We start from the raw sequence: 26,574 nt of genomic DNA, 5'->3' as shown, positions 1-26,574 counted from the left end.
ATATGTTTACAAATGAGACGTGTGAACTCATTGTAATAATTTTAAAAATTAATCGTATAGAAACATGGCCGTAGCAACGCACGTGCATTCAACTAGTGAAAATGCAAAATATCAATTTAGAATACTTTGTATTGTAGGCAATATAAAAAAATAAAGTGGATCTAAGTATGCATGCCTTCAAATTTGTAAATTTTGTCTGATTTTGTCATTTACGGATCGTGAGTAACTTGCCGCATGCTCACATGACCACATGCTGCTTGTTGTTTCTCGTAAGGCCTAAAATGCAATAGCCTAGCACTAGTAGGAAATAGCTTATAGGAGGAAAAACAACGACGACACAATGCCTCGCGACGGTGCGGCACCCATCAATCCTGGGCGAGAAGGTACGGCTCTTCTTCGGAGGTGGATGCGGATGTCTCAACATCGACGACGGCAAGCCAGGTGTTGACAAAGGCTAGAGTATTCTCCGATGGTGTACCCTCAGCGAGTCTTCTCCAAGGCTCTGATCTTGTGGATGAATGAGGGCTATAACTCTAGCTTCTTAGATATTGACAAATAAAAAATTTCTCCGTTTAAAGATGGTACTCATATCAGAGGTGAAATTGAGTTCAGACAAAATTCACAATCCTAGCAAAATTTTACCAACTTTGGTCAGATTTCTTCTATCAATTAATAGTAGTTGTTTTTAATAACAGGAAGATCACCTCCTGGCTCAATTGCACAACGGAGCCTGTGCTATTTCAACTGAAATTCTCCCTTAGGTGCCAGATTTCTCCTAGACGGAAATGGGAAGCACTGCGTACATGTGGTGTCTAGGACTGTCGAGAGATATTCTAAATTCTAATGCAGGACTTGCAAGCAGCAAACTGAAAGCACTACAAAACATGATGTTCAGTTGAAAGAGTTTCACGGATTAGAGCATCTCTAGCAGAGCTCGTAAATTTGGCAAGAATAATAACTGCCGGTTTACGGGTTCAGTTTAGAAAATGGCGCAGATCAGTAACCGTAAACATGTCTGACTCGAAAAAATTTTACAGGTCGCACCCAAAAACCAAACTCGGCCTGTATTTGTAGGGCTGAAAGAGCGAACTGAACACGAACCCCTACTCGTGGCGCGCTGAAATTTCAGATCGAGCTAATCCAACCAAATTCCGTCGAGCTCGTGATGACATGGGGCGGCGTGGGGCGGGCGAGCTCGCTGCAGCGTGGGCCGGTGAGCTCGTGGGCAGCGTGAGCTCACTGGTGGGCGGCTCGGGGCGGAGCGGGCATGGCCGAGGAGGGGCGGCGCGGGCGGGGCGAGGCGGAGCCAGTGCGACGTGGGTGGGGCCGAGGCGACATGGGCGGGGCCGGGGCAGCGAGGCGTGGGCGAGGCCGGGGTAGGGTGGGGCGGATCCGGAGCGGGGCGGCCGGCGTGGACCTCGGCCAAATGATGGGTGGATGGAGCAAGGAAGAAGAAGAAGAAGAAGAAGAAGAAGAAGAAGAAGAAGAAGAAGAAGAAGAAGAAGAAGAAGAAGAAGAAGAAGAAGAAGGAGGAAAGAAAAAAAAGAGGTCTGACATGTGGATTTAGTGGCATATTTAGGAATATGCTTTTGTACAGTTTTTGTTTACGGGTTCTGATCTGCGCCGACACTTTTGCGACATGTAAACACGAGTTCAGTGGCCTTAACTCGCGTTTTACAATTCACATTTTTACGGGCTGTGTTAAAAATGCTCTTACACAAGAACCAAATCGCACACTAGTGCAATTCTTTTTTCTTTTTTTGATGGAACGCTAGTGCAATTCTGGAGATACAAAGCTTATTATGGTATCAGTCCACATATATGGGGAAGAAAGGAAACACCACACACACACACATGTATGAAATCAAGCCTTGGGCGGAACCATGGTGGCGCTGATCTTCTTGATGGCCGGCCTGGCCATGATCCTCTCCCACCAGGCCTTGACGTGCGGGTACGAGTCGAATAGCGCCGCGTGCGGTGTCGCCATGAAGTAGAAGGTGTAGGGGAAGTGGTTGAGGTCGGCGAAGCTCACGAAATCACCGGCCAGGTACTCGTGCTTGGACAGGCGCGCCTCATACACCTCCAGCACCTTCTTGAGCTTCTCGAGGCTCTCGGCCACGACCTTCTCGTCGGTGGGGATGCCGCGCATCATGGGGTTGAAGAGGCATTGGTACACGATGGGGGACAGGGCTGGGTTGTAGGTGTGCGCGTCCACCTCCGTCCACACATCCACCATGGCCGCCTCCTTCAGGTTACCTTCCCTCAGCAGGTCGACCTCGTCCGTCTTGTACTTGCGGAGAACGTACTTCGAGATCGCGCGTGACTCTGGGATCACAAGGAATACAATGTAAGGATTGACTAGAGTTGGTAAAAATACTAGAAATCGATGGTTCGCAAGGTTGGAAGGACATGTTTTTGTGGAGGCGAGTGCTTTCGTGAACTGCTCAATTTTGCTCTCAGGGGAACTCATGAATAAAAAGTTGACCCAATCCTCTTCCATATCTAAAGATAAAAGTGCTCTTATTTATCCCAATTTCTAATAACTGCTATAGCACTGCCTTGTCTTAGACGGTGCCCACCTGTCCGCTCCGTCCGATTAACATCCTACGGCCAGAATCATTTTTTCCGACACGTATCAACCGAAGCGAATCCCCCCTCCTCGTCCGGTGATTTTCTCCGCTCGCGCTCGCCGCTTCTGCTCTCTCTTCCGCCGTTCTCCCCCGCGTCGCCCACACCAAATCGAGCCTCACCGTGGACGAGTTGGTCTCCGGGAAGCCGTCTGCTAGGTCTCATGTAGCATGGGGCACTAGGGGAGAGCAGAATCGGTGGTGGGAACCAGTGGATCGGCTCGTCCTCGCCCGATTTCGGTGCATTCGAGGTGGTGCTAGGTTGGATTTGGTGTCGTGTGCCAGATCTCTGGATTCTGCGTCTGATTCTCGTCGTTGTTCTTCGTCAACAAGTGCTGGTTAGTGCTTCGATTCGGCGTATTTGAGCATCTCATGTTTCCGATTTGGACGATTTTTGCGTTTTCCTGTGATGCGCGCTCTGTTTTCCTGTCGAGGTACATCCCCCATCCCCGGCTAGGGTAGAAATTCATGTCGCCCGTGAGTCCGTTCTAGTTCCCCCACCCACGAACTTTTGATTATACTGTTAGTTTCCCCACCCATGAATTGTTGATTAGAGTTGTTATCCGTTTGTGCCCGTACTTTTGTTTCGTTTTTGTTGTTGTTGATTATGTGAACGAATAATCTCCAGAGTATATTGCTCAGCTTTTAATTCAGTTTTTGTTCAGGTTGTATTCAAATAATTTTGAGATTCATATGGCAGACTAGTGACTGGACATCAACAGATTCATATGGCAGACTAGCTACTAGATTAATATGTTGTAGATCTAGTTTGTAGGTATGATGGTTTTTTGTGATTTTGCACTCATGTGTTTCATTTGTAGCATGTATAAAACCTTGTAGCTAAGTACTTCTCTGCATTTTGTTAATTTTTGTTGTTGCATGGCATAGGATGTATTTTTTTCATGCATGTAATGTATATTTTTAACTGTCTGTTCTTCCACTGTATATTCATCTGCAAAATATATATTCCCAATTGTATGATGTATATCCTTATACTTATGATGTATATCTGCATGTGTTTTTGAAGCCTTGTACTACCTTGTTTGGTTTTAGGAAAAAATTAGAGAACGGAGGGAGTAGTACTTGTATTTCTGAATGTAGTACAGTAACATTTCGTTCCTAGTACAGTTCTTCATGCTCGAATGTTGCTGGATATGATCAAATGTGATTGAAAGCAGGGTGATAGCGCAAGTGGAGTACAAACAGGGGAGTGGGTAGCACTCCCATTTGCTGTTTCTTGATCACTCACACTAAAGTTGGTTGTCATTAGCTGTAGTAAAGGGTTTAGATCTTGGTCACCAAGAAGTCGCACAGCCAAACCATACCATACAGCAAACTGAACCCGCCGCCGCCACGGCTCCACCACCTCCATCCCATCGCCATTCAACTAGGTTTTTGTCTTGCAAATGTACATCATATTTTTGTGTATATGTATATTTTTGGGTAGCATGTACATTTTGCATGCTAAGGATGTTCATTTTCATATTATTACATCATGTAGGATGTATATCCTTATACATATGATGTACATTTTCCTGAACATGAATAATTTTTTTGTTCATCTGCAGAATGTATATTCACTTTTAATATGATGTACATCATATAAATAGCTGACCACAAAGTATTGAACAATGTTTATGCTTAGGACGTACATTTTCCCAACTTTCTGATTTTACTCAAGCTTAGTGCTGTATATTTCAACTGCATAGGATGTAATAATATGTAGATAACTTCTGTTTTGATCTATGCAGGGTTTGTTCATCTAAGTTGTAATGAAATCAGTCAATCCAATTGTAGGTTCTGTTCCCTCAATTTATTTTTTCATTCAAATGTTGACTAGGATGATTTAGGGGTGTGTAATACTTACGGTGCTTTGTTTTCTTTCCTTTTTCTTTTCTCTTTGCAGAAACGTTCTAAGACCCCAAAGAGCCGGCAGAAAAGTACCACTAAATTCAAAAGGATGAAGCAGAGGTTACAGTATAAAAATGTGCCTGCGGGTAACGGGCATGAAGACCAATCACCATTGCAGAGTGTCCCTCCTTTGCATGATGTGCACCCAATTGCAGTTGAGCCAGCTGAAAAAGTGGATTGCCCATCAGTTGAAGAAGAAATCCCTCGGGTAGAGACTACTGTTGCTTCTAAGAAACCGGTACATGATAACAAACTTGCTTCTACTTACCGTTTCCTCTTTTATTTTTTATTTATTTTGCATGCATTTGGTGGGGTGTGCTCTGATGTGAAGTTTATATTTGATGCAGGTCAACTTATTCAACCGTTCTTCTCCAATGAAGGTTGTGAGGGTTTGCAAGGGAATGACGAGCAAGCAGCGTACCTTGATCAGTGAAGCAGAATTTTCCGCCATCCTAAGCATGAAATGCTCCAAGCTAATACCTGAGTTATGCATTTACCTGATGGAGCACTTCGATCCGGTTGCTCGTGTTCTTGATTTTGGTGATAGGGGGAAGATACCTGTTGATGTCCAGTCTGTTGTCAATGTAATGGCAGTACCCATGGGTAATTTCCCTGTCCCATACAAGCAAAATATTGAAGCAACAAGTTCTGTTCTCGAGATGATGGGGATCAACAATGGCAAGCAACCAACTGTCGCAGATGTGGAGTTTCAATTAGGGGAAACATATCCTGCTGATGCTGCTTACTTGAGGAAATTTATCATTTACCTAATCTCTTCTGTGTTTGCTCCTACTACTACAATATATGTCAGTCCAAAGTGTTACCCAGCGGTTATTAACACAGAAGCAATCCCAAGGTTGAACTGGGCAAGATTTATTATTGACATCCTCATTCAGACCGCGAATGCAAAAGGTAGCAAGAACTGGTTTAAGGCTTGCATGCCATACCTCATGGTTAGTTTTTTGTATGTTTGACTGTTTTTTCTTTTTCCACACATTTTCTCAATGGCTGTAGTTAACACATACTGATTTGCACTTTATAATTTGTTTTCTAGGTCCTATATGTTGATTCTTTACAAACAGATGCCGTAAAGGTACCAGTTGTTGGACCTCGCATATGTGTCTGGACAAACAAACTCATAAAGCGTGTCGTAGAGCTGGATACTAAAGCGGATGGATCGTTTGGAAAATTACCGGTACTACCCCGCTTTTTTTCCTTATTCTGGTGAATTTTTCTTATAGCATAAGATTCTGGAGAAAAGTATCTCTCTGTTTTTCAATATTTTGTTTTGCCTGCATAGGATGTATATTTTATACAACTTTTCTGATTTTGTACATGTAGCTAACAAAATGTTTCTTTAAATCTGTTATCATATATTTCATAAGAAGCTAACAAATGCTTTATACATTTGATGTTTTTATTTTTGTACCTTTAACCCTATAGCTAATTTGTGTCTCTGGTTCCGATTTATACATACGAAAGAGAATTTGATCCACATAAAACTACAGCTAATTTTTTTCACCTAGTAGCATTTGGGAGAAATATACACTGAAGCTTCAAATAAGTTCCAATTGTTACCCTTTTTTGCAAATTTACATATAATGATGATTTATAATTTTTATTGATAGCATGTATTTTTTATATCACTTGCATGATCTCATTTGTTGAACATTTTTTCTTTTAAATGTCCCCAGCTCAAGGCTTGCTTCAGGAAGAAGCCATTTTTGTTTTCTGCTGAACCCTCTGTTGTAGACATGTTCATCAAACGACATGCACCAGTATCTCCAAATGATGAAGTAAGGCTTAACATTTTTTGTTACTTCTAGCGGCATATTCTACTTGTTATTACAAATACACTAGATTTTTCACTATCTTTTTTAAATCTTTTCTTATATAACAGCAACTGGTAATATACAGAGAAGCTGTTTCTAGCATGTGCAATGTGTTTGAAGATGGTCTTGCAGAATTTGTGAGGTCATTTGCAGTTAATCAAGGGAAGGAAAGTTCTGAAAATCATCACCAGGCAGAGGAAGATGTGCAGATCATTAGCAAGAAGAGATGTCGCACAAGGCAGAAGGTGACAGAAGCTAGGAATGAGGAGGAGGTGTTACTGGACCACATGGCAGGTACCACAGAAGTGGATGTTGTTCCAGGAATGGGGATTGCTGCAAAGTCTAGGAAAAGAAAGCCAGATGACAGAATTATTGCTGCTGCAAGGCCTAAGAAGAAGAAGATGAGAGGCTCTGAAATTAATCCGGAAGAGCATGTTGTCATTGAAGATCATCAGGATAATTTAGGCATCGAAGTGCATAAGGAGGAAGCGACCGCAAATTTGTTTGAAGAAAAGGCATTTGGTTGTCAAAATGACCACATAGTAGGAAACTCGAACTTGTCGAAGATGAACAACAAACACGAAGCAATGTACAAATGGAAGAACCTACAGAAGTCAACAAGGATGTGTCAGCTGTAGTTACTCAGGACACAGAAGTATCCCTTCAACAGACCAACTTGGGTGATGCACTGAGGAATCTCCAAGTTTATGGTACAGGATCTCAATCAAGCACTGAAACTCCTCCAGCTGTTAATAATATGGAAGGAAGTAAAGGGAGTCAAGAGGAAGAGGGTAGCCAAGGTTCAGGCCAACTTAGAACAAGGAGAAAGAAAACAGATTCTTGTAGCCCGATTGGCAGGAGGCCTGTCACAAGATCAATGTCACCCATTAAGCATGATGTTTCCGCCAGCCCGATTGAGAGGAGGCTCACAAGATTTGCTACTGCTGAAGCACGGGCCAATGCTAGCATGAACAAGGTTTACAACTCGCCATCAAGCGATCAAAGTCACAACCATATTCACGCTGCAAAGCTTGACAGAGGGAAAACCAAGGAATTGGCCATTCAAACTGCAAATGAAACAAATTATCAGAGAAAGGTGAGAGAGCTGGCGGAACATTGCCCATCGTTTGATCTTGGTTTCAGTCAAGTGGAAGAAACAGTGGGTAAGCAACCAGTAGCTGAGCAAGCACTAAGTGAGCAAGAACTAAGCGAGAAGACGATGAGGCGACCAAGCACTAGCCGAGAAGACACTAGCAGAGCAAACCATACCTCAGAAAACAGTAGCTGAGCAAGGTCTAGAAGAGAAATCAGTACCTAACCAGCAGAATGTTATGGAAATACCGGAACAAGATTCGGAGGTTCAAGAACTTGTTGTTATTTCCAGCAATGATGATAGTGGTGACTCACTGGATAAAATATATGCTTCTATTGAGATGCCTCCCTCATCAGGGAAGGGCAATGTGTTGCAAAATGCAAGAACTTCTCCAACGACGCCTGGTAGTACCACACCTATTCCGCAAACGAGGAGGGTAGTCAAGCTAGGTCCACATCAGAAGTCTCCATTCATTGCAAACGCAAAGAAACCGTCTGTTCCTAAGTCAGATTCTGAGTTATACGACAAGGTTTGCATGTATGGAGGGAAAACTAAAGATACATTGAACGGCGAAAGGATTATTGATTATGGAGACTTCTTCATTTACCTCCGTGATTTGGCTGACTCTGTCAAGCCTGGTGGTTGGTTAAGTAACTCCACTTGCGAGATCGCGTTGCAAGCACTTTCTACAGAGATGGCCAAGCAGAAGAAGTTTGTCATGCCACTTAGGATTGCGGTTAGTGCACTACCACTTTTTGATTGTTTTCAGTAGTGCCATTTTTCCAGTACTTTGATTGTGTTCTTACATGAAGTAGTGCCATTTTACAGTAGTTCCATTTTATAAGTAGTTTCACTTTTTTTTAAACGTGTTATCCTCTTGTTTCCTTCCACATGCAGACAAAACTCAGAAGTGCTGCCACTTGTTTGACGGATAGATCAGTGAAGAAAGCATTCGAGTGTTCTCCTAATCACCGTCTTGATCACAAAGACATGGTAAGTCCCAGGTTGTTTCTTCAATTATTACTTTTCACATATAAACTGTAGTTTTAGAGGAAATAGGTTTAGAGAAAAAGATGTAATTACTGTCTGGTTCACTTCGTTCTTGTTGGGCGAATCTTTTTTGCAGTGTTTGGATGTAGTTACATATTTTATAGGCGATACAAATCTCGAATGTGTTGATGTTTTATACATTTTAGGCTTTAATTTAAATTGAGTTGCAAACCTCTTGTTTAAAACAAATTTGAGGTATTCATGTTTTTTTCAAAACCATGCAGGTAATGTTCTCAGTTTTGCAAGACTTGACACCTGACTTGGATGTCATGACTGGGCACTACTACCTTATCGTGCTGAATTTGAAGTCCGGTAGGTTTGAAGTGATGGACTCAATGAGACGTGAGAGTGATCGTGGACTCGTGAAAGATTCTCGAACAATCATCGGAAGTATAAAGCATTTGTGGGCAAAGAACTACAGTGAGTCAAAAATTGATATCTCAAAATATGAAACAGTACACATAAGTACGCCAATGCAGGACACTAAGTAAGTTCTAACATATGCTTTTTAATTGTTCATCTCAATGCAGGAAAGTACATTCAGCTTACTAACATTCTTTTTTTCCAAGGTATGACTGTGGGTTCTTCGTTCTAAAGTTCATTGAAGAATGGAATGGGAGAAAGATGCTAGCATTTAGAGGTACGGACATGCCAGCTCTCAGGAAGCTTAACTTGAAGAAATGGGTGGACTTTCACAAGAATACAATCAACTGGGAGGAACTTCTCTTCTCATAAGAAGTTAACCAGTGGTACATTCTCAAAGGTACTACTTTATGTGGAGTACAAAATGTATCTTTCCATGATTTCTCATGTAAATTCAGATTTGGATATATCTTTTTCTCTCCATGATTTGTGATGACCAATCCAGAAAGTACAAAAGCATGCAAATTCAGATTTTTATGAATTTTTTTAAGCATAATCAGTGTGAATGATTGATGTCCATGATTAAGCAACGAAATTACATGAATGTAATTAATTCACAGAACTTGGATATGAGACACAAAATCATAATCCCCAGTGCAACAGATAGCTTAACATTTGGGCAATGTATAAAATCAATTTTACACAAAGAACAAATCCACCAGTACTTGATAAGATGAACAAAATATGAATTCCCTTATGTGATTACACCATTTCACGGAAGAAGTCAAATTCTTTGGGCTCTGGTGCTGGTGTTATCTTATCTTTACACATAGCCGCAGTGTGTTCATTAGACCCGCATAAGCTGCATTTGACAACTTTGGATGACTTCAAATGCAAACCAGACTGTTTTCTTTTCTCTGCTGGACGACCTTGCTTTGGAACAAATACTGGATCCTCAACATGAGCAAACTGCGGAAAACTATCAAGCCCACCATCATTTGCCCCTTCTCCATCTTGAGCAGTAGTAGCATTTTTTCTTTTCTTACGTTTAGCGAGACTCGAAGCTTTCATGTCTAACAATTCTTTCTCTAAAGCTTGCATGTATTTATCTGCTAGCGCCTTCCCCTTATCAGATGTTGATGCAATTTTGGCTACTTTAGTGAAATCATTGCACATTGTTCCATAACGTAGCTGCTGCCTTTCTTTGTTACTCATTTTTCTGTCTACTGGTACCTTTGGCAATTCCATTTTCTCCTCCACGATAATTTCCTCTGGTATTCTCCACCTCTTGAGGATGTACTTCTCTGGAATTCTGTCAATGTTACCCAATTGCATCATGACTCTAAAAATATGGCAGCACAACAACCCATCCCTGCTGAACTTGCAGCACTCGCAGTTGTAATTTTCAGCTTCCAAATTAGCCTCTACCTTGTAGCTTCTACTGCCATAGCCATAAACATAATTCTTGATAGGGCTAACATTGTACGTTTCATGACCAACTTGCTGTACATTATAAGATGTCACTTTACGAAGCTCCGCACGAAAGCGCAAGTAAATGGGCCGTGTATACACCTGCAAGGCTTGCTCTTCAACTGGAAAATCTCCCCACGCCCTAAGAGTCTTGTCTTCATCCTTGAATTCAACTGCATCCTCTGCTACATCAATCTTTTCTTGCAACTTCATGTACTGAAGGAAGAAATGATGCAAATTGTTGTGCGGGTCCATGTAAGTTTTCAAAACAGCGTTGAACCCCTCACTACGAGCGATGAGTACGTAGGAACGGAAAGAACCTTTCTTTGAAGTAGGCTGGCACAAAAGTGGCTCTAATATGATATAGATCATAGATATGGGTGTTGTCCACTACATTGTGTTTGGTAATCATTTCTGCCCACCTAGTTTCGAACTCTTCAACCGACATGCTGTAATCAATTATCTCATTCAACTCTGTCCTTAGCTCCTCATGTTTTGACAAGAAGTTGCCCAAAACGGCCTGCGCATTTTGCATAATGTGCCACCTACAATTTCTGTGACAGCAATTTGGAAATGCTACGAGAACTGCACTTCTCATTGCCGCGTCTTGATCAGTTATGAAGTTATCTGGCTGCAGGCCACCCATAGCCTCAAGAAACTCCTGAAACAACCAGACAAAACTCTCTATGTTCTCATTCTTTAGGAACCCACATCCTAGCTGGATTGTTTGACAGTACCTATTGATTCCAATGAATGGTGCAAAAGGCATATTGTACATATTGGTCATGTAGGTGCTGTCGAATGAGAGGCAATCACTGTAATTTTTGTAAGCAGCAATTGCTGGCCCATCTACCCAGAATATGCGGTCCACTTTGTCCGCATGATCTGTATGTATGTTGAAATAGAAATCTGGGTCTTCTTTTTTTATCCTTGCAAAGTGAGCTAGCAACAGGGACATGTCTTTGTGCGTGTGTTCTTCATCAATTTTAGCCATGAAGTTGCTCACATCCTTACTGTCATAGGGTACATTTGCGAGACCGCCATAGACCTCTCCCATAATCCTCATTACCCTGCCAGCAGATAGATTCACCTTATGCAAGAGCTGAACAAAATCCTTCTCTTCCTTAGGTATTCCTTTGTGAGATCTCAAATACTTTTTCAAGGAAAACTTCTTCACCAAATTGTGATTGTGTTCTTCAATGAAGTATGTGACATACCACTTTGTTCCTCTCCTTTTAATTCTCAATCGGCTTTGCATTCAGTTTTCTTGGTGATGCTTCTGTTCCTTTGCCTAACAGGTGGTGCTTCTAACTTATTGATGTCTTCATTTTTTCCACTCTTGTTGCAAACAAACAGCTGTTTGTCTCTTTGATCATCAACTTTCGAAACCTTGGATGTACTGCATTTGATGGAAAACCCAATCTTCTTAGCATAGCGGTTGTACTGCATCTTCGCATCCTCCCATGAATCATAGATCTTCCCTTTGAAAGGGGTTTCAACTTCAGTTTGGCTGCATGGTGTTGACTGGACTTCACCCTCATCTTCATCACTGCCGGAATCATCAGTTGATAGTGTTTCAGCAGTTTCCGGGTTTGTGTCAGCAGAAGCACCAGTGTAGCTTCCACTTGCATGCTTGCTATGTTCTGAGCTTCTGGTCACATCTGGATTGCTCAAGGTCTTTTGTATGCTGCCTGTTACTTCTATTTGCAAATCACGGAACAAACTGACATCTTCGATTACCCTGTCACCTTCAATTGCTGGTTCATTTAGATCTAGTGCTCCTGTAGAACATTTTGGATCCATATCTGCAATCAAAGTTGTGTATGTCTTAGTTCATATTGTACAAAATGTTTAAGTCTGCCCAAATCACTTGAGCATAACCATGTTTGTACTACTCCCAAGAACTGGCTCATGGGGGTATACAAAGTTTTCTTTTTAAAGAAAGCTTTGGTGGCCTAGCAGAAAATGTACTTCCACTGATTAAATACTACTGCTCTATGCAGCTTTAATTAAATACTTATTGCATATTTGGATAATTAAACTACATGTTGAAGTGTGTCTACTTTTGTCAAACTGCGATAAGCATGTAGAGCTGGAGAGTGTGCTTGTGCATGTATGTCGATAATCTTTCCGCAACAAAGCATATCCTGAAAACCGACCACAGTATACACAAGAATGAGCCTGACAACATGTCACTGCTTAGAATACACATGCTAATGAGGTCCACTCGTTAAGTATTGCCACAATCAGCTTGGCGGTGTTGATGCGGTTGACAGTCTGGGTTTGTGGGTGGGGATGATCGAGTGAGCGGGAGCTGACCAATCCTTGAGCATAACCATGTTTGTACTACTCCCAAGAACTGGCTCATGGGGGTATACAAAGTTTTCTTTTTAAAGAAAGCTTTGGTGGCCTAGCAGAAAATGTACTTCCACTGATTAAATACTACTGCTCTATCCAGCTTTAATTAAATACTTATTGCATATTTTGGATAATTAAACTACATGTTTAAATACTTGAGCATTTTTAGATGCAAACTAACCATTTTATTACAATCAAATACACAGGTTCTGGAGTGGTGCTGCATGGATTTGTGGAGTGCTTTTGTGGAATGATGCAAACAAGCAGATGTATAAATCATGCAAACCCTGCAGATGTATAAATCATGCAAAACAGAAGTTCTTTTTGGGTGTATAAACCTAGCTTCCATGCAAAGTTTCTGGATCAGTATGTTTGCTATGTTAAGTATGACACATATCTAGCTTAGTTTGCATGTTCTTTTTGTGTTCTGGATCAAATACATCTGATGCATGCACTGTATGTACATGCCAAGTTCTCTTTGGGTGTATAAAATTACTTCCAATGCAAAGGTCTGGAACAATTTGATGCTATCTTAAGTTAGACAGGTAAGTAACTTAGCTTGCTTTTTTGTTCATGTTCCTGAACATGAATACTTTTTCATGAATAGAAGTTTTTCCATCCGAATTCCTGATGGCTCAGTTTTTCCAGATCTTTTGGGCAATAGAAGTAAGAAACACATGGGAGTTTTGGGGAGAACAGGGGGTGAGATAAGGACGAGATAAGATCAATTTGTTACCTCCAGGTTATTTGTCCCCAGATTTTTCTTCAGATCTGCCCAGGTTTGTTCCAGAATCCTCTTTGTTCAGATCTTGTAGAAGTACTGGGAGGTGGATGGAGAAAGGTGGTTTTCTTGAGGAAGATGTATATTCCTGTATTGGTGGTACTCTTGGTAGAAGAGTTGGTAGAATCTCTCCTGGCAGCAATGGAGGTGAGATCTGTAGCCGTCGTGAGGAGGAAGAAGGTAGGAGCTAGGGTTTCAGGGTGGAATTGTCGGGGATGTATGTTTTGTCCCTCTGGCATGTATTTTTATTTCTGTCCTGAGGCGTTGTGCGGTCTTGAGTTTTCTGTCGTGAGGCCTTGTGTGGTTGTCTTTTCCTGGTGACCGAGTCAAAAAAAACGGCGCGCAAGGTGGCATGTGAGGCCCAGGGACCACTTTCTACTTCGGGACAGGGTTGGCGGGACCACATGCTATTTTGGGAAAAAAACGATTCGGACATGGGGGGCACTGCGGTAGCCTATATGGTGCTATAGCACTGTGTAGCCACGTCCCTTATTTATATATAAACAGCTAAGTTACGCGCGGAGAGAGGAATTGAATTCTTGACCTTAAGGTCGTGAGCCTCTGTGAGCTACCAAACTGCTATTCTCTGCTCTAGCGTACCAAACATGAATAAAAAAAGTTTGAATACAAGACTTTACCATGTCTAGACAAAAAGAGTACTCCTTTTATAGAGAATGTTACTTTGGAAAGGCTATGGGGTATAGTCGATGTTGTTTGATTATTTTTCACGTCTCTAATTCAAAACGGAGCAAGAAATTTTAATTTTATTTGGCTCCTTTATGGATACTTTCACCACTTAACATCTATGTCAGTTTTTCTATTTGAATGGAACCAAAGCGCTATGTTTTCAGGGTCAAAAAAAAGCGCTATGTTTTCTAGATTATTATCCTTGTATATGAGATAAAAAAAGTCAATCTAAATCCATCAAATCTACTTATTTCGTTCTGTACTTTCATTCTGGAGATCCCTAGGGAGATAACTGGATTTAAACCGAGCCGAAACAATATGCTGTTGGTTATAGTAAAGCACCTGAATTATCCTGTTATAATGAAACGATTGGAAATTTTAAAAAAATATTAAATAGACGGTGCAAAATTATACTTCGCGACTCTGTATCGATAAACTAATTTGTATTTTATATGCAATTTCTATTAGTCTTTACATACAAATCACAAGAATGTACTTCCTCCGTACCTATTTATAAGACATTTAAGAGTACTAAAACAGTGTGTCACAACGTCTTATATTTCCGTATAGAGGAAGTATATTCTTCCTCAATATGCTATTGAGAGGAAAAGGATAAAATCCTTTATACGAATTTTTTTTGATGAATAGAAATTTTTAAAATATGCTTTTGAGTATATCATTACAAATTCAGTTATTAATAAGTTGATTCAGATATCATCAAAGTGACTGAAAAAGACAGGCGAACTAGATCATACCCCAGAGAAGCAGATCCCCGTCCTGGAAAGCAGGGATTTGGCCGAACGGCTGCAAGAAAAACAAGGCACGCGGCAAGATAGAAAAACATCAGCACCAAGGTCTGCTTCTACAATTCAACAGGAATGGTCATCGAGATCTAGAAAAGAAACGAAACAGGGGATGGGTTTAAACTCATGGAGGCTACGTACGTTTCTGGCGAGGTGCTCGGGGCTCTTGTGCTCCATGACCTTGAAGTCGATGTCGACGACCTCGTACTCGGCGCCCACCTCCTCTAGGAAGACCAGCACCCGCGCGACGTTCGTCGACATCGCCGGCCCGAACACCTTCACCGGCGCCATTTCTCTGAGCTGATGCTGGCTGAAGGCGTGAGATGGATCAGGGTGCGTATCTATCTGCCTGCGTGCGAGCGGTGTGCAGCATGATGTTAAGGGCATGGCCAACGCGTCGCCTCATGCTACTTCCCTGCAGAGCCAACTAGGCTCGGATGCCAGGTGGAGAAGAAAGTAGTCGCCCTGCAGGTGCGGTTGTCGCTTGCAGAGGAGGCTGCCGCTCCATGAGAAAGCAAGAGAAAGAGAGGAGAGAGAAAGAGAAAAAGGACAGAGGAAAGGAGGCGGGGAAGGGAATGATGGTTGGGTCCACACAGTGGCCTCACGTTCTTGCGTTGGATGAAAGAAAACTGACTTGTAGCCTCATCGTTTTAAATCTAGCTGGATGAGCTGGGGAAGTATCAACATACTGCCCCCATTGCTCATGCCCTAACAACATCCCATTTTATAGGGCATCTTCCAATTAATTCTGCATTGATACTTTGGTTGGTGGGAGGTGTGTGGACGTCATGCGTGGCTTTGTCTCGAAGATGGAAGGAGGAGACCATCGTGAGGTCACTGCTGAGCCCCGCGGTCAACGAATGCGTGGTCTGCTAACGTCAGCAGTGAGGTACGTGGTAGGTGCCACTGGTTTCGAGTGTGTTCTAGAACAAGCAAACTTTCCATTTCGAGATTTTTGGCCCCAGCTCAAGTGATCCAGATATTTTTAAAAGATTTGAAAAAATATCAGATGATGTAGGCAATGATGTACAGTATCTTATGAACATGCAAAATATCAATTTAAAATCCTTTATATTGCAGGCAATATAAAATAATAATAACGTGGATCTAAGTATGCATACTTTCAAATCTCTAAATTTTGTCTGATTTTGTCATTTCTGACATAGGAGAAGACCATTATAAGGTCAGCGGAGACGATTTGCTTTACGGATCATGAGTTTCTTGCCGCATGCTCACATGACCTGTTGCTGCTTGTTGTTTCATAAGGCCTGAAATGCAATAGCCTAGCACTGGTAGGAAATAGCTTATAAGAGGAAAAACAATGACGACACACCCCCAAAAGTCCATGCCGCCGGTTTTGGCCAAAACACCGGTGGCCCAATATTTTTTCAATGACGTTGCTAATTATCTATCTAAGGCGTGGTTGTGTATTCGGACCCACCGCTATGGTGGGCCCTAGAGGCCCAGCTTGCATAAAAAAGGGAGGTGTGGCTCACAAATCTACGTCGCTAGTACGCCCTGTACTTGCCGTAGTCTTATGGCCACGCTGCCGTTGGTCCAAAAAAACCCTACGTGCGAACCCCATGGAATGGCCATACTCCTCTCGCACTCAGCTCACCCTGCTCACACAAACTCTCCCTCACTCGTGCATATGCGAGCTGACACACACACAGGGGCGGAGCCAGGATTTGACTATAGGGGGGCGATGACGGCTTATCGTTTTTTTTTGCAGGATGAACAACATGGAAATAAAAATCTTTACCGGCGTGAACGACATAGAAGATACTATAATACGATAAATTATATTTTAAATATACCATCAATCACAATATGACAAATTTGGCAAATTATTTTTATCGTTCTCTTAATTTTTTGAACCATTAGTTCTTAACAAAATTAAACTGTACTTTGAGTTCTTCTGTTGCTTTTGTTTTTCAACTCTATCGGACAGTGGACACATCGACATTGAACTTATTGATCTAACAGAAGATTAACTATTGGCAAATATGAATTGAACTGTAATCTAATTCACAACATACCTTAGGTATAGACAGCATGTGTGACTATATAGTCTCGAGCAGTAGTCACATACTACACACCGGTCGTCGTGGACATAGACGCTACACAAAACGCCGAAGTGGCTAGCCCGTATCCTGGTCCGATCCTGTGCTGATGAGGCTGATGTAGGCGGTGAGGATGAGTTGCTGGTGCCTGCCGGCGGCAGCAGCCAGCGCTCTAGGAGGCGGCAGCCCCCAATTCCTAACAATTAGAGCATCTCCAGCCGCGTCCCCCAAAGGGATTTGGGGCGCGCCGGACAAAAAAACCGTTCCAGCCACGTCCCCCAAAGCCCATTTTTGTCCGGCGCGCCCCCATACGGTGTCCGGCGCCCCGAGCCCGTCCCCGTCCCACAGGGGACGCACCGGGCACGCCGGACACAACGAAAAGCGAGGCGGGGAGTGGCGGGGCCGACCCGTCAGCGGCACGGAAGGCTAAAACCCCGTCGCCTACCTTTGGTCAAGCGACGTTAATGGCGTCCCTGTTTTCCCAGGCGGCGCAGGGACGCGTCTCGTCGTGCATGGCCGCGTGGCCGTCCGCGCCGGAGTTATTGCGTGCAACCACCCGCTGCCGCCGCTGTTTTAAGACGCCCTGCAGTTCTCGCCGCTGAAAGATCGAGATGTCGCCTAGAGGGGGGGGGGTGAATAGGCAATTACAAACTCCTGCGGATTTGTCTTGTAAGAATGCGGAATTAAACTAACGTTTAGTTTACAAGCACAAACCCTAAATATGCTAAGCTCAACTAAGTGTAACAATAGCAACTAGAGCTAAGCAAGATAGGCACAAGATATATGTAGCACAAGTGATAGCAAGATATATGTACTTCAAGCACGATGGCTATCACAAGGAAAGATAGCTCGGGTATAGAAATAACCGAGGCACGCGGAGACGAGGATGTATTCCCGTGTTCCCTTGCTTTGCAACAAGGTACGTCACGTTTGGAGGAGTGGAGGTCCCACGAAGGATTCCCCGCGCCACGAAGGCTCACCCTATTCTCCGAACCACACCCACGAAGGATAATGGCCCTTTCCTTATGGTTAGCTTTTCCTCCGCTCCGGAGATGGCAAGCTCCACAACCACTTCACAAGTTCCACGAAGGAGAAGCCCGGGCCCCTTCACAATCTTCCACGAAGAGATCACCGGGACACCAACCAAGCCAACTAGGAGGTCACCCTCCAAGAGTAACAAGCTCACGGTCTCTCACTCGAACAAATCGTGGTGGAGAGCTCAACACTATGCAATGATGCAAAGCAAGAACACTAGAGGTGTTCAAGTCCTTCACTCTCAAATCCCACCCAAACAACAAATGCTAGGATGAGATTGGAGAGGAAGAACAATGAGGAAAGTCAACAAAAGACTCCAAAATCTAGATCCCAAGAGATTCCCTCACTTAGAGAAGAAATGGATTGGTGGAAGTGTAGATCTAGATCTCCTCTCTTAGATCCCCCAAGAATGAGCAAGAATGGTTGGAGGAATCAAAGGGGAGAGCAAGTTCTTCAAATGCAACAATGGAGGAGAGAGAATGGGAAGAACTAGTGAGCTCAAGGTGGAAGAAAGGTCTATTTATAGCTAGGAGCAAATAAAACCGTTGGGAGGAAAAAGACAAGAAAAAGGCAAGAAAAACGGGCAGAAAAACATGCCCAGCCGGCGGCCCAGCCGGCTGACCGGACCAGGCACTGGGGAGCCCGGTCGAGCCGGCCCAGCAGCCGGGCGGTAGCAGCGCGCGCTGGCGGCGGATAAGGCAAGGGGCGCGCGGGGCGAGCGGCCCAGTAGCGCGCGTGAGAGAAGGAGGCAGCCCAGCTGGGGCGGGCGCCCGGTCAGACCGGGGGCAGCGCCGGGCGGGCCGGTTACGGACCGGGCCAGCCGCCGGACATGGGCCAAAGACCCCTGGAAGCGGCCCGGATGGCACCAGCGCCGGACCCGGTCGCGGACCGGGTGGGCCGGTTGCTGGGCCGGTCGGCCGGCCGGCTCCCTCCCCTTTTTCTCTTTTTCTTTTTATTCTTTTCTCCTCTTTCCTTTTTTTTTAATAACTATTGCTCCCGAACTCCGATTCGCATGAAACCAATTTTGTTGGAAAGATAACGACGAATAGAACCCCAACAATATGGAGACTCCTCTCAGAACATTTTAGATGATTTTAGAGAGGGAGTCTCCCACCGTCAAGAACCGGTGAAGACGTCCAAACTCGAAAACGCAATAGAAGATGCATGCGGATTCCGTTTTCGATGAACTTGGGCTTGTTGTAAAGCTAGCAACAAGCTCAAGAACCTCACACAGATAAACACCAAGAAGCAATAAGGATATGCAAAGTATGCAAAGGATTGAGCTCCCTAAGACGATGTGATCAAGTTACTCAACCGAAAGCCCCTCTTAATAGTGCGGCTATCTATCCTATAATCCGGTCTCCCAACATCCACCTTGAGACCGGTAAAGGAAAACCTAGCAAGGCCATACCTTTGCCTTGCGCATCCCGCTTGATCTTGATGATAACTCTTCAAGCTTCACTCAAGCCGGAATGCCTCACTTGACCAATGTTGCTTCGTGAAGACTCACAAATGCTCCCCCATACACTATGATGGGAAAGCTCCATTGATGCACATCTTCACTAGTCCATTATCACCAAATGGATGGCAAGCTTCAAGCATGTGATTCACTTGAGATGCTCATCTTGAACTTGCCCAACTCAACCTTGTATCTTCTCATACTCACACAAGATAGAGCATGGCTAATATTGAGTTCCACATAAGAACTCCATCTTCGTTTCTTCTTCTTGATCATATCACATATATATCTTCATACCGATGATCTTGATGCCAATACACAAGGTATACCTTTATCTTCATGGCATCCATACTTGAATCCAACACATGGAGTACAAGTAGTACCTATGGAATATTCCTTCATATAAACTCAATGAAAACATTAGTCCATAGGGGTTGTCATTAATTACCAAAACCACACATAGGGGCAATATACCCTTACAGCCGCTCATCACAATCCTTATCGTCGCCGCCGCCTCCCCCCTCCCAGATCTTCTCCTCGCCGCTCCAAAAAATGTCGACCTCGTCCTCCCGCAAGATCGCCGCGGCGAACGGCTTCGGCCGCGGAAGCCTCACCGTGGCGCAGGCGTGGGCGGCTGTACCACGCCGGTATCCGGTCCCGCCGGACATGCGGGCTGCCAAGCAGCGGCGGATGGAAGATGGCCGTGAACGGCATTGGCATCCCGCCGCCGCCGAAGCCGGACACGGATCAATGGAGGGACGCCATCAAGGCACTGGCGGGCTCAACTCACCCCCGCGGAGCGGTTGGATCCAACGTGGGCGGTCACCAACAACGACGCCGGTGGACGACGTACTTCAAGGCGAAGTACGACGTCGAGATGCGCAGCACCGAGAACCTCGTCGGCGGCCCCAACAGGCTGGAACAAGGACGGCCGCGCCCTGTTGCGGGGCGTTCGGGGCGCACCCTCGACAACGTCATCCGCGGCATCCGCAACGGCGCTCCAAGGCTGGAGATGCCGTCGTCGCCGCCGCCGTCTCCTCAATGGCAGCCGAGGAGGACGACGTACTCCTCCTCCTCGCACTCTTCTTCCTCGGGACCGGCGCGATCGACGCCGTCCTCGTCGTGCCGGTCGGCGCCCTACACCGTCCCCAAACGGGAGGTCAAGGAGGAGCCGGTGACGCCCATCAACACGAGGCGTGGCGGCGGCGGCAGCCGACGGCGGCAAGGGAGGCGCGGCGGCGCCCTCCTCATCCCGAAGCCGGAGGTGAAGGAGGAGGCTGGAGGAAGCGTCGCGGGCGGCGCCGATGGCGGAGTACGAGCGGCAGCGACGGCTCATCGCCGGCGGCGACGACCCCGAGGACTGCCCGGGGCTGCGGGCGGCGTTCTTGGCGTACATGAACGACAAGGACGCCCGGAGGGGCGACCTGGACGCGGCGATCGCCATGTCCATCCGCGACTCCGGCAAGCCGGCGGTGGACCTCACCGACGACGGCGAGGCGGGACCAAGCGGCTTGGTGAAGGACGAGCCCGTCGACGAGCCCGTCGAGGAGCGCGTCAAGCGAGGAGGTCGTCACCGAGGAGATTTACAACTTCCGGCGGTACTACGACGCCTCCGGCCGCCGCAAGTGGTTCTAGATTAGGTTTAGTTTAAATTTAGTCAAATTTCGTTCGAATCTATGTAATATATGGCAAGTTTGGATGAATCTCGCTTAAGTTTAAAATTTGCGAAAATTGGTTTGGGGGACGCGACTGGGGAGCGACGTCCCCCAAACGCGGCACGAACAAAACACGTCCCCCAAACGCTCAATCCGGCGCGTTTTGGGGGAAGGTTTGGAGGACGCGACTGAAGATGCTCTTAGGGCACATAGTACAGGATAGATCGATCATTTGATTCCTATTGATTGTATACGTGTGATCAGGTGCAGTGCAGAGCTATTTTCGATCTGGAAATACAAGGCCGCGATCGGGAGATGGCTTCTGGGCTTTACTTTCGTTGGTCCACATCTGAATCAATGGATCATGGGCTAATTAATTACGTACTCGTACTAATTTTCGGCCATTAGCGCACATACACTAGCTCGCCCCCCTGGCTCCGCCCCTGCACACACATGTCGTCGTCCGCCGCGCCGCCTCTTCACATCCACGTCGCTCTCTTCCCGTCTTCGTTCGCGCCGCCCACTTCGTCCCAGCCTCCGTCGCGCACGGTGCACTGCCACCCCACCTATGTCATTTCCATCGTCCATGACGCCCCGTCTCCGTCCGCGTCGCGCAATCATCGATCCGCCGGTGAGTGTTGCGCTCCTTCTCTCTTTCGTCAAATTTATGCAATATAAATTAGTTGTGTACTACAAATTTCTAGTATATTAGAATTTATGTATTGTAAATTAGTAGTGTACTACAAATTGCAATCTAGTGTATTCGTTGTTAGTTAGAAAATTGTAGATGTTATAGTGTGGTTGTAAAATATAGAGTTAGTAAAATGTAGCCGGTCAGAAGCTTGGCTTTCTCCTCATAATTAAAACAAGCAGAACTACCTGAATCAACAAGGAACAGAAACTTGTGCCTATGAATGTGCACTTGCAACTGCATGGTTCTTGGTGCAGTAACATCTGGGCTAACTGCTGCAACAGAGAGCATCATCAGCTGCTGGTTCACAGGTTCTTTCGACATCAAGAGTTTCTTCCTCACTATCTGTGCATGATCTCATGTAATCAACCATCTCTTGCACGACATGCAACTAAATAGCAGATTTGCACTGATGGTCACGGCTGTACTTTTCTCCGCAAGTGAAGCACAAGTTCAAGAGATTGTTCCATTTGTCTACACTGGCAGGTCTCTGGCTGTCGAGTGCTCTCTTCTCCTCAACTGATCGAGATACCCACTTGGCTAGTGGTGGCGGTACAGAAATGGACCTTCTCGATGCAGATGCAGTTACTGGCTGGAATCGCTGCTGATTATCATCACCCAATTCCTCATAGAGAAGAGCCAACGAATAAGCCACTTCTAAGGTCTTCGACTGCTGAATTGCAACGAGAACTTGTACAGAAGGCTGCAGACCATCGATGAATTTGGTTGTGTAGTGAACTGGATCTGGCCTCTCCTCATAAGCAGAGATTTGGTCCATCAGCTCAGAAAAACGAGACACATAATCCTCAATGGTAGTTTCCTGCATGGTATGAAACAATAGAGAATTTCATGTTGGTTTCTACTGAACCGAGTCAGGACTGCTTCAGCGAACTGCATCCAATTGGGTTGCGGACATTGCTGAAGAAAAGCCTCTAACCAAGTTGCTGCTGCACCCATAAACTGATCAGCAGCAAAAGTGACCCAGAGATTGGATGCCGTCAGGTTCCTCCGAAAATGATCCTCGCAACGCCGTTGCCTCAGTTTTGGGTTGGATCCATCAAATTGAGGCAGATCCGAACGGAAAGGAAACCAGAAGCATAATAATGAGAATCACTACCAGGCGCACGCGGATTGCTATACTCGCGATGGGGAAAAAAATTTCGGTTGAAATTTGTACCTCCTTCCAGGGAATTCGTGTGCAGGGCACAGTTCGTTCCCCGGTTTTGTGGTTCCCAGTGGCGCCCATCTGGGCCGGCGGTGCGCGCGTCGACCTCCCTGGATGTGGATGTCGAAGGCCTTCCCGCCACGGCTCCTGGATCGAAGCGCATCGCTCGATCCACAGCGGTCGCGAGCCCCGTGATCTCAGAGCTGAGCGTGGACTTCACGGCGTCGAGCTCGGCGCCGATGGATTCCTTCGCCGCTTGCAGATCGGCGCTCACTGTCGTGGGGACGCCATCGATGGTGGTGTGGACATCCTTGATCTGCTCCTTGGTGTCTTCGACGAACATCTTGACCGCATCGAGCATCTCCTTATTACACGTGGCGAAACGGCTTTCGTACTCCTCCTTCGTCTCCTATCGGAGAAGCTGGTACAAGGCCTTGGATTCCGGCAAGAGATTCTCCATGGCTTCTGTTCTCCGACGGGTGGCGAACCGGGTGTGGTGTGGATGGGAGGGAATCTCCAGATCTGTGGATCGTATGGCTCTGATTACCAATTGTGAACAACTATCTAGCAGGAATTATTGGAGGCTTGCTGCAACCAACCACCCCTTCAGCCAGTTCTCCACCGCACTGCCGTTCGAATTACAATTTCACTCAATTACACGACAACCATCCTGGATGCTAGGGATCTCCCTTTTATAGCTCTCCTACGGTTCACGTGACCCAGTGGCCATCTGCCAGCCAGGACGGCGCCCGCTTGTCTCACTTGGGCTGGCCCAGGGTTGGACCGCTGTCTTCAATTGTACTGAACTCTTTCTCAGGTGTAGCTGGACCGCTGACAGAGATATCCACCGCCGGCCGTGGCTGAGGAGAGAGGCGATAAGGGAGGGGAATTTGGTCTCAAAAAAAATCTAGAAAGCATCGTTTGACTGTCGCTTGCTCCGATCATGACGACGACCGCACGACCCAGCTGCACATGTGACTTTGCTATAGGACGCGATCAAGGATGATCCCGGAATAGACATTGCGTTTATGTGGCCCAACTCCGAATTGTATGTCAGTGCTAGTCGCAAATGATTGTAAATTAATAAAGCTCACTGTTCTTTGAAAATAACTACCAAACTTTGGTTTAATTTCCAGAGTTTTCAGATCTTTGACATGTACACAAGGGCACAACAACCAAACTACACAATCAAGCAGTTCCACATATACTAACAGCTTATACGCTATAAACTATCTATGCATCGGCAGAGGCTGAGATGTCTGTTTTTGAAAAACAAATATCCTTATTAGTGATACCAGGAAAAAGAAGCACGATATCAGCAATGCCAACTCAGGGCATGAGACCTCTCCTGCATTCAAATCATGCCTTGGGCGGAATCATGCTGGCGCTGATCTTCTTAATGGACGGTCTGGCCATGAGACGCTCCCACCATGCCTTGACGTGCGGATACGAGTCGAATAGAACCGCATGTGGCGTCATCATGAAGTAGAAGGTGGAGGGGAACTGGCTGAGGTCCACGAAGCTGATGAAGTCCCCGGCGAGGTACTCGTGCTTGGAGAGGTGCGCCTCGTAGACCTCTAACACCTTCTTGAGTTTCTCGAGGCTCTCGGCCACAACCTTCTCGTTGGTGGGGATGCCGTACATAATGGGGTTGAAGATGCACTCATACACGATGGGTGACAGGGCCGGCTTGTAGGTGTGCGCGTCCACCTCTGTCCACACGTCCACCATCGCGGTCTCCTTTAGGTTGCTCTCCCTCAGCAGGTCGACCTCGTCCGTCTTGTACTTGCGGAGGACATACTTTGAGATCGCGCGTGACTCTGGGATCACAAAGAATATAATATGAGGATATAGTAAATTGGAAGAAATAGAGACCGATGGTTTGCAAAGTACGGAAGGAGCCTTGCATTCTGTTCTTGTGGAGGCAAGTGCTTTTGCAAACTGCTCAATTTTGGTTTTGCCTTCTAGGGGAACGCATGAGTAAAAAGTTGACACAACCATCTTCCATATCTAAAGAAAATATTTCTCTTATATTTATATAGACAGCTAAGTTAGGTGCGGAGGTAGGAATTGGATCCGTGACCTCAAGGTTATGAGCCTCTGCTCTGCTCTAAAGAACCAAACGCGGATAAAAAAAAAGGTTGAATACATGCCTTTACCGTGTCTACATAAAAAGAATAATACTTTTACAGAGAAAGTTAGTTTGGAAAAGTTATGGGTTATAATCGATGTTGGTTGGTACTTTTCACATCTCTAATTCAACTTTTCTATTTGAATGGAACCAAAGCTCTATGTTTTCTAGATTACTATCCTTAAAGAATATGAGATTAGAAAAAATCAATCTAAACCCATGTAATCTACCTATTTCATTATGTAATTTGCATACAACTCACGAGAGTGTACTTCATCCGTACCCAGTTATAAGACGTTTAAGAGTACTAATATAGTGTGTTACAACGTCTTATATTTCCATATAGAGCAAGTATATTATTCCCTCGGTATGCTATTTGAAAGGGGAAGGATAAAATCCTTTATAAGAAGTAAAATTTGGATCAGAATAGAATTTTTTTAAATATGCTTTTAAGTATATTATTTCAAATTCAGTAATTAATAAGTTGATTCAAACTTCAAAGTGAGTGAAAAAGATAGACAAACTAGATCATACCGAAGAGAAGGAGATCCCCGTCCTGGAAAGCAGGCATTTGGCCGAACGGCTGCAAGAAAAACAAACAAGGCACGCACCAAGATAGAAAAACATGAGCACCAAGGTCTGTTTCTACGGGAATGGTCATCGAGATCTAAAAAAGAAACGAAACAGAGCATGGGTTTAATCATCGAGGGTACTTACGTTTCTGGCGAGGTGCTCGGGGCTCTTGTGCTCCATGACCTTGAAGTCGATGTTGACCACCTCGTACTCGGCGCCCACCTCCTCCAGGCAGACCAGCACCCGGGCCACGTTCGTCGACATCGCCGGCCCGAACACCTTCACTGGCGCCATTTCTCCGAGCTGATGCTGAATGAAGGTGTGAGATGGATAAGGGTGTGCAGAATGATGTCAAGACCGTCCAATTTTATAGGCCATCATCTAAGAGCGTCTCCACCGGCGACCCCAAATAGTCACCGGCGGGGCGCCGGCACTGCATCCTCTATTTGGGGTGATGTTCTGAAACCGGCGGTTCCGATATGAGTTTTTTTTAAACAAACTAAACATTTATACTTGTAGTTTTATTTTGTTATTCAGGATCGAGGAATGAATAATATTTCAGGGCAAATTCGAGTAAAATAGTATTCACTCCTCGACCCCGGATGACATGTGAAACCTGCTTCATCTCGAGCCTACTACCTACTGTCCACCCGGCTTTGTGGAGGTGGAAGATCGCCCGTAGCTCTTTCCCCTGCTACTCCGTCGATAATCCCCTACTCTCTCCGCCACGAACGTAAAGTAGGCGGATCTATCCGCGGCCACCGCCTCCTGACGCAGCTGCCGCTCCAGCTCCTCCCGCCGCTGACGGTGATCCAACTCCTGCCTCT

The 26,574-nt window shown here is 45.3% G+C and overlaps 2 protein-coding genes across 3 annotated transcripts; both read right to left on the bottom strand.

Moving 5' to 3' along the window:
- Positions 1–1,800: 1,800 nt before the first annotated feature.
- Positions 1,801–26,086, bottom strand: LOC124674125 (probable glutathione S-transferase GSTF1). 2 transcript variants are annotated; one of them, XM_047210163.1, is made up of 4 exons: positions 26,062–26,086; positions 15,117–15,292; positions 14,928–14,976; positions 1,801–2,325 (listed from the first exon to the last, which is right to left on the bottom strand). In XM_047210163.1, exons 2-4 carry the CDS (start codon positions 15,264–15,266, stop codon positions 1,865–1,867), a joined length of 660 nt encoding a protein of 219 aa, XP_047066119.1. In that variant the 5' UTR covers positions 15,267–15,292; positions 26,062–26,086; the 3' UTR covers positions 1,801–1,864. The 2 variants fall into 2 exon arrangements, with proteins under 2 accessions (XP_047066119.1, XP_047066118.1); XM_047210162.1 differs by lacking the exon at positions 26,062–26,086 and having other exon boundaries at positions 15,117–15,346.
- On the bottom strand, positions 24,143–26,097 carry LOC124674127 (probable glutathione S-transferase GSTF1). Its single transcript, XM_047210165.1, has 3 exons — positions 25,892–26,097; positions 25,709–25,757; positions 24,143–24,863 (listed from the first exon to the last, which is right to left on the bottom strand). The coding sequence occupies exons 1-3, from the start codon at positions 26,039–26,041 to the stop codon at positions 24,403–24,405; spliced, it is 660 nt and encodes a 219-aa protein (XP_047066121.1). The 5' UTR covers positions 26,042–26,097; the 3' UTR covers positions 24,143–24,402.
- Positions 26,098–26,574: the final 477 nt, after the last annotated feature.

Source organism: Lolium rigidum, chromosome 7 (assembly GCF_022539505.1).
Source record: "Lolium rigidum isolate FL_2022 chromosome 7, APGP_CSIRO_Lrig_0.1, whole genome shotgun sequence".
Taxonomy (NCBI): domain Eukaryota; kingdom Viridiplantae; phylum Streptophyta; class Magnoliopsida; order Poales; family Poaceae; genus Lolium; species Lolium rigidum.
The sequence above is the reverse complement of the archived record's forward strand: the minus strand, read 5'-3'. Positions and strand labels throughout refer to the sequence as shown.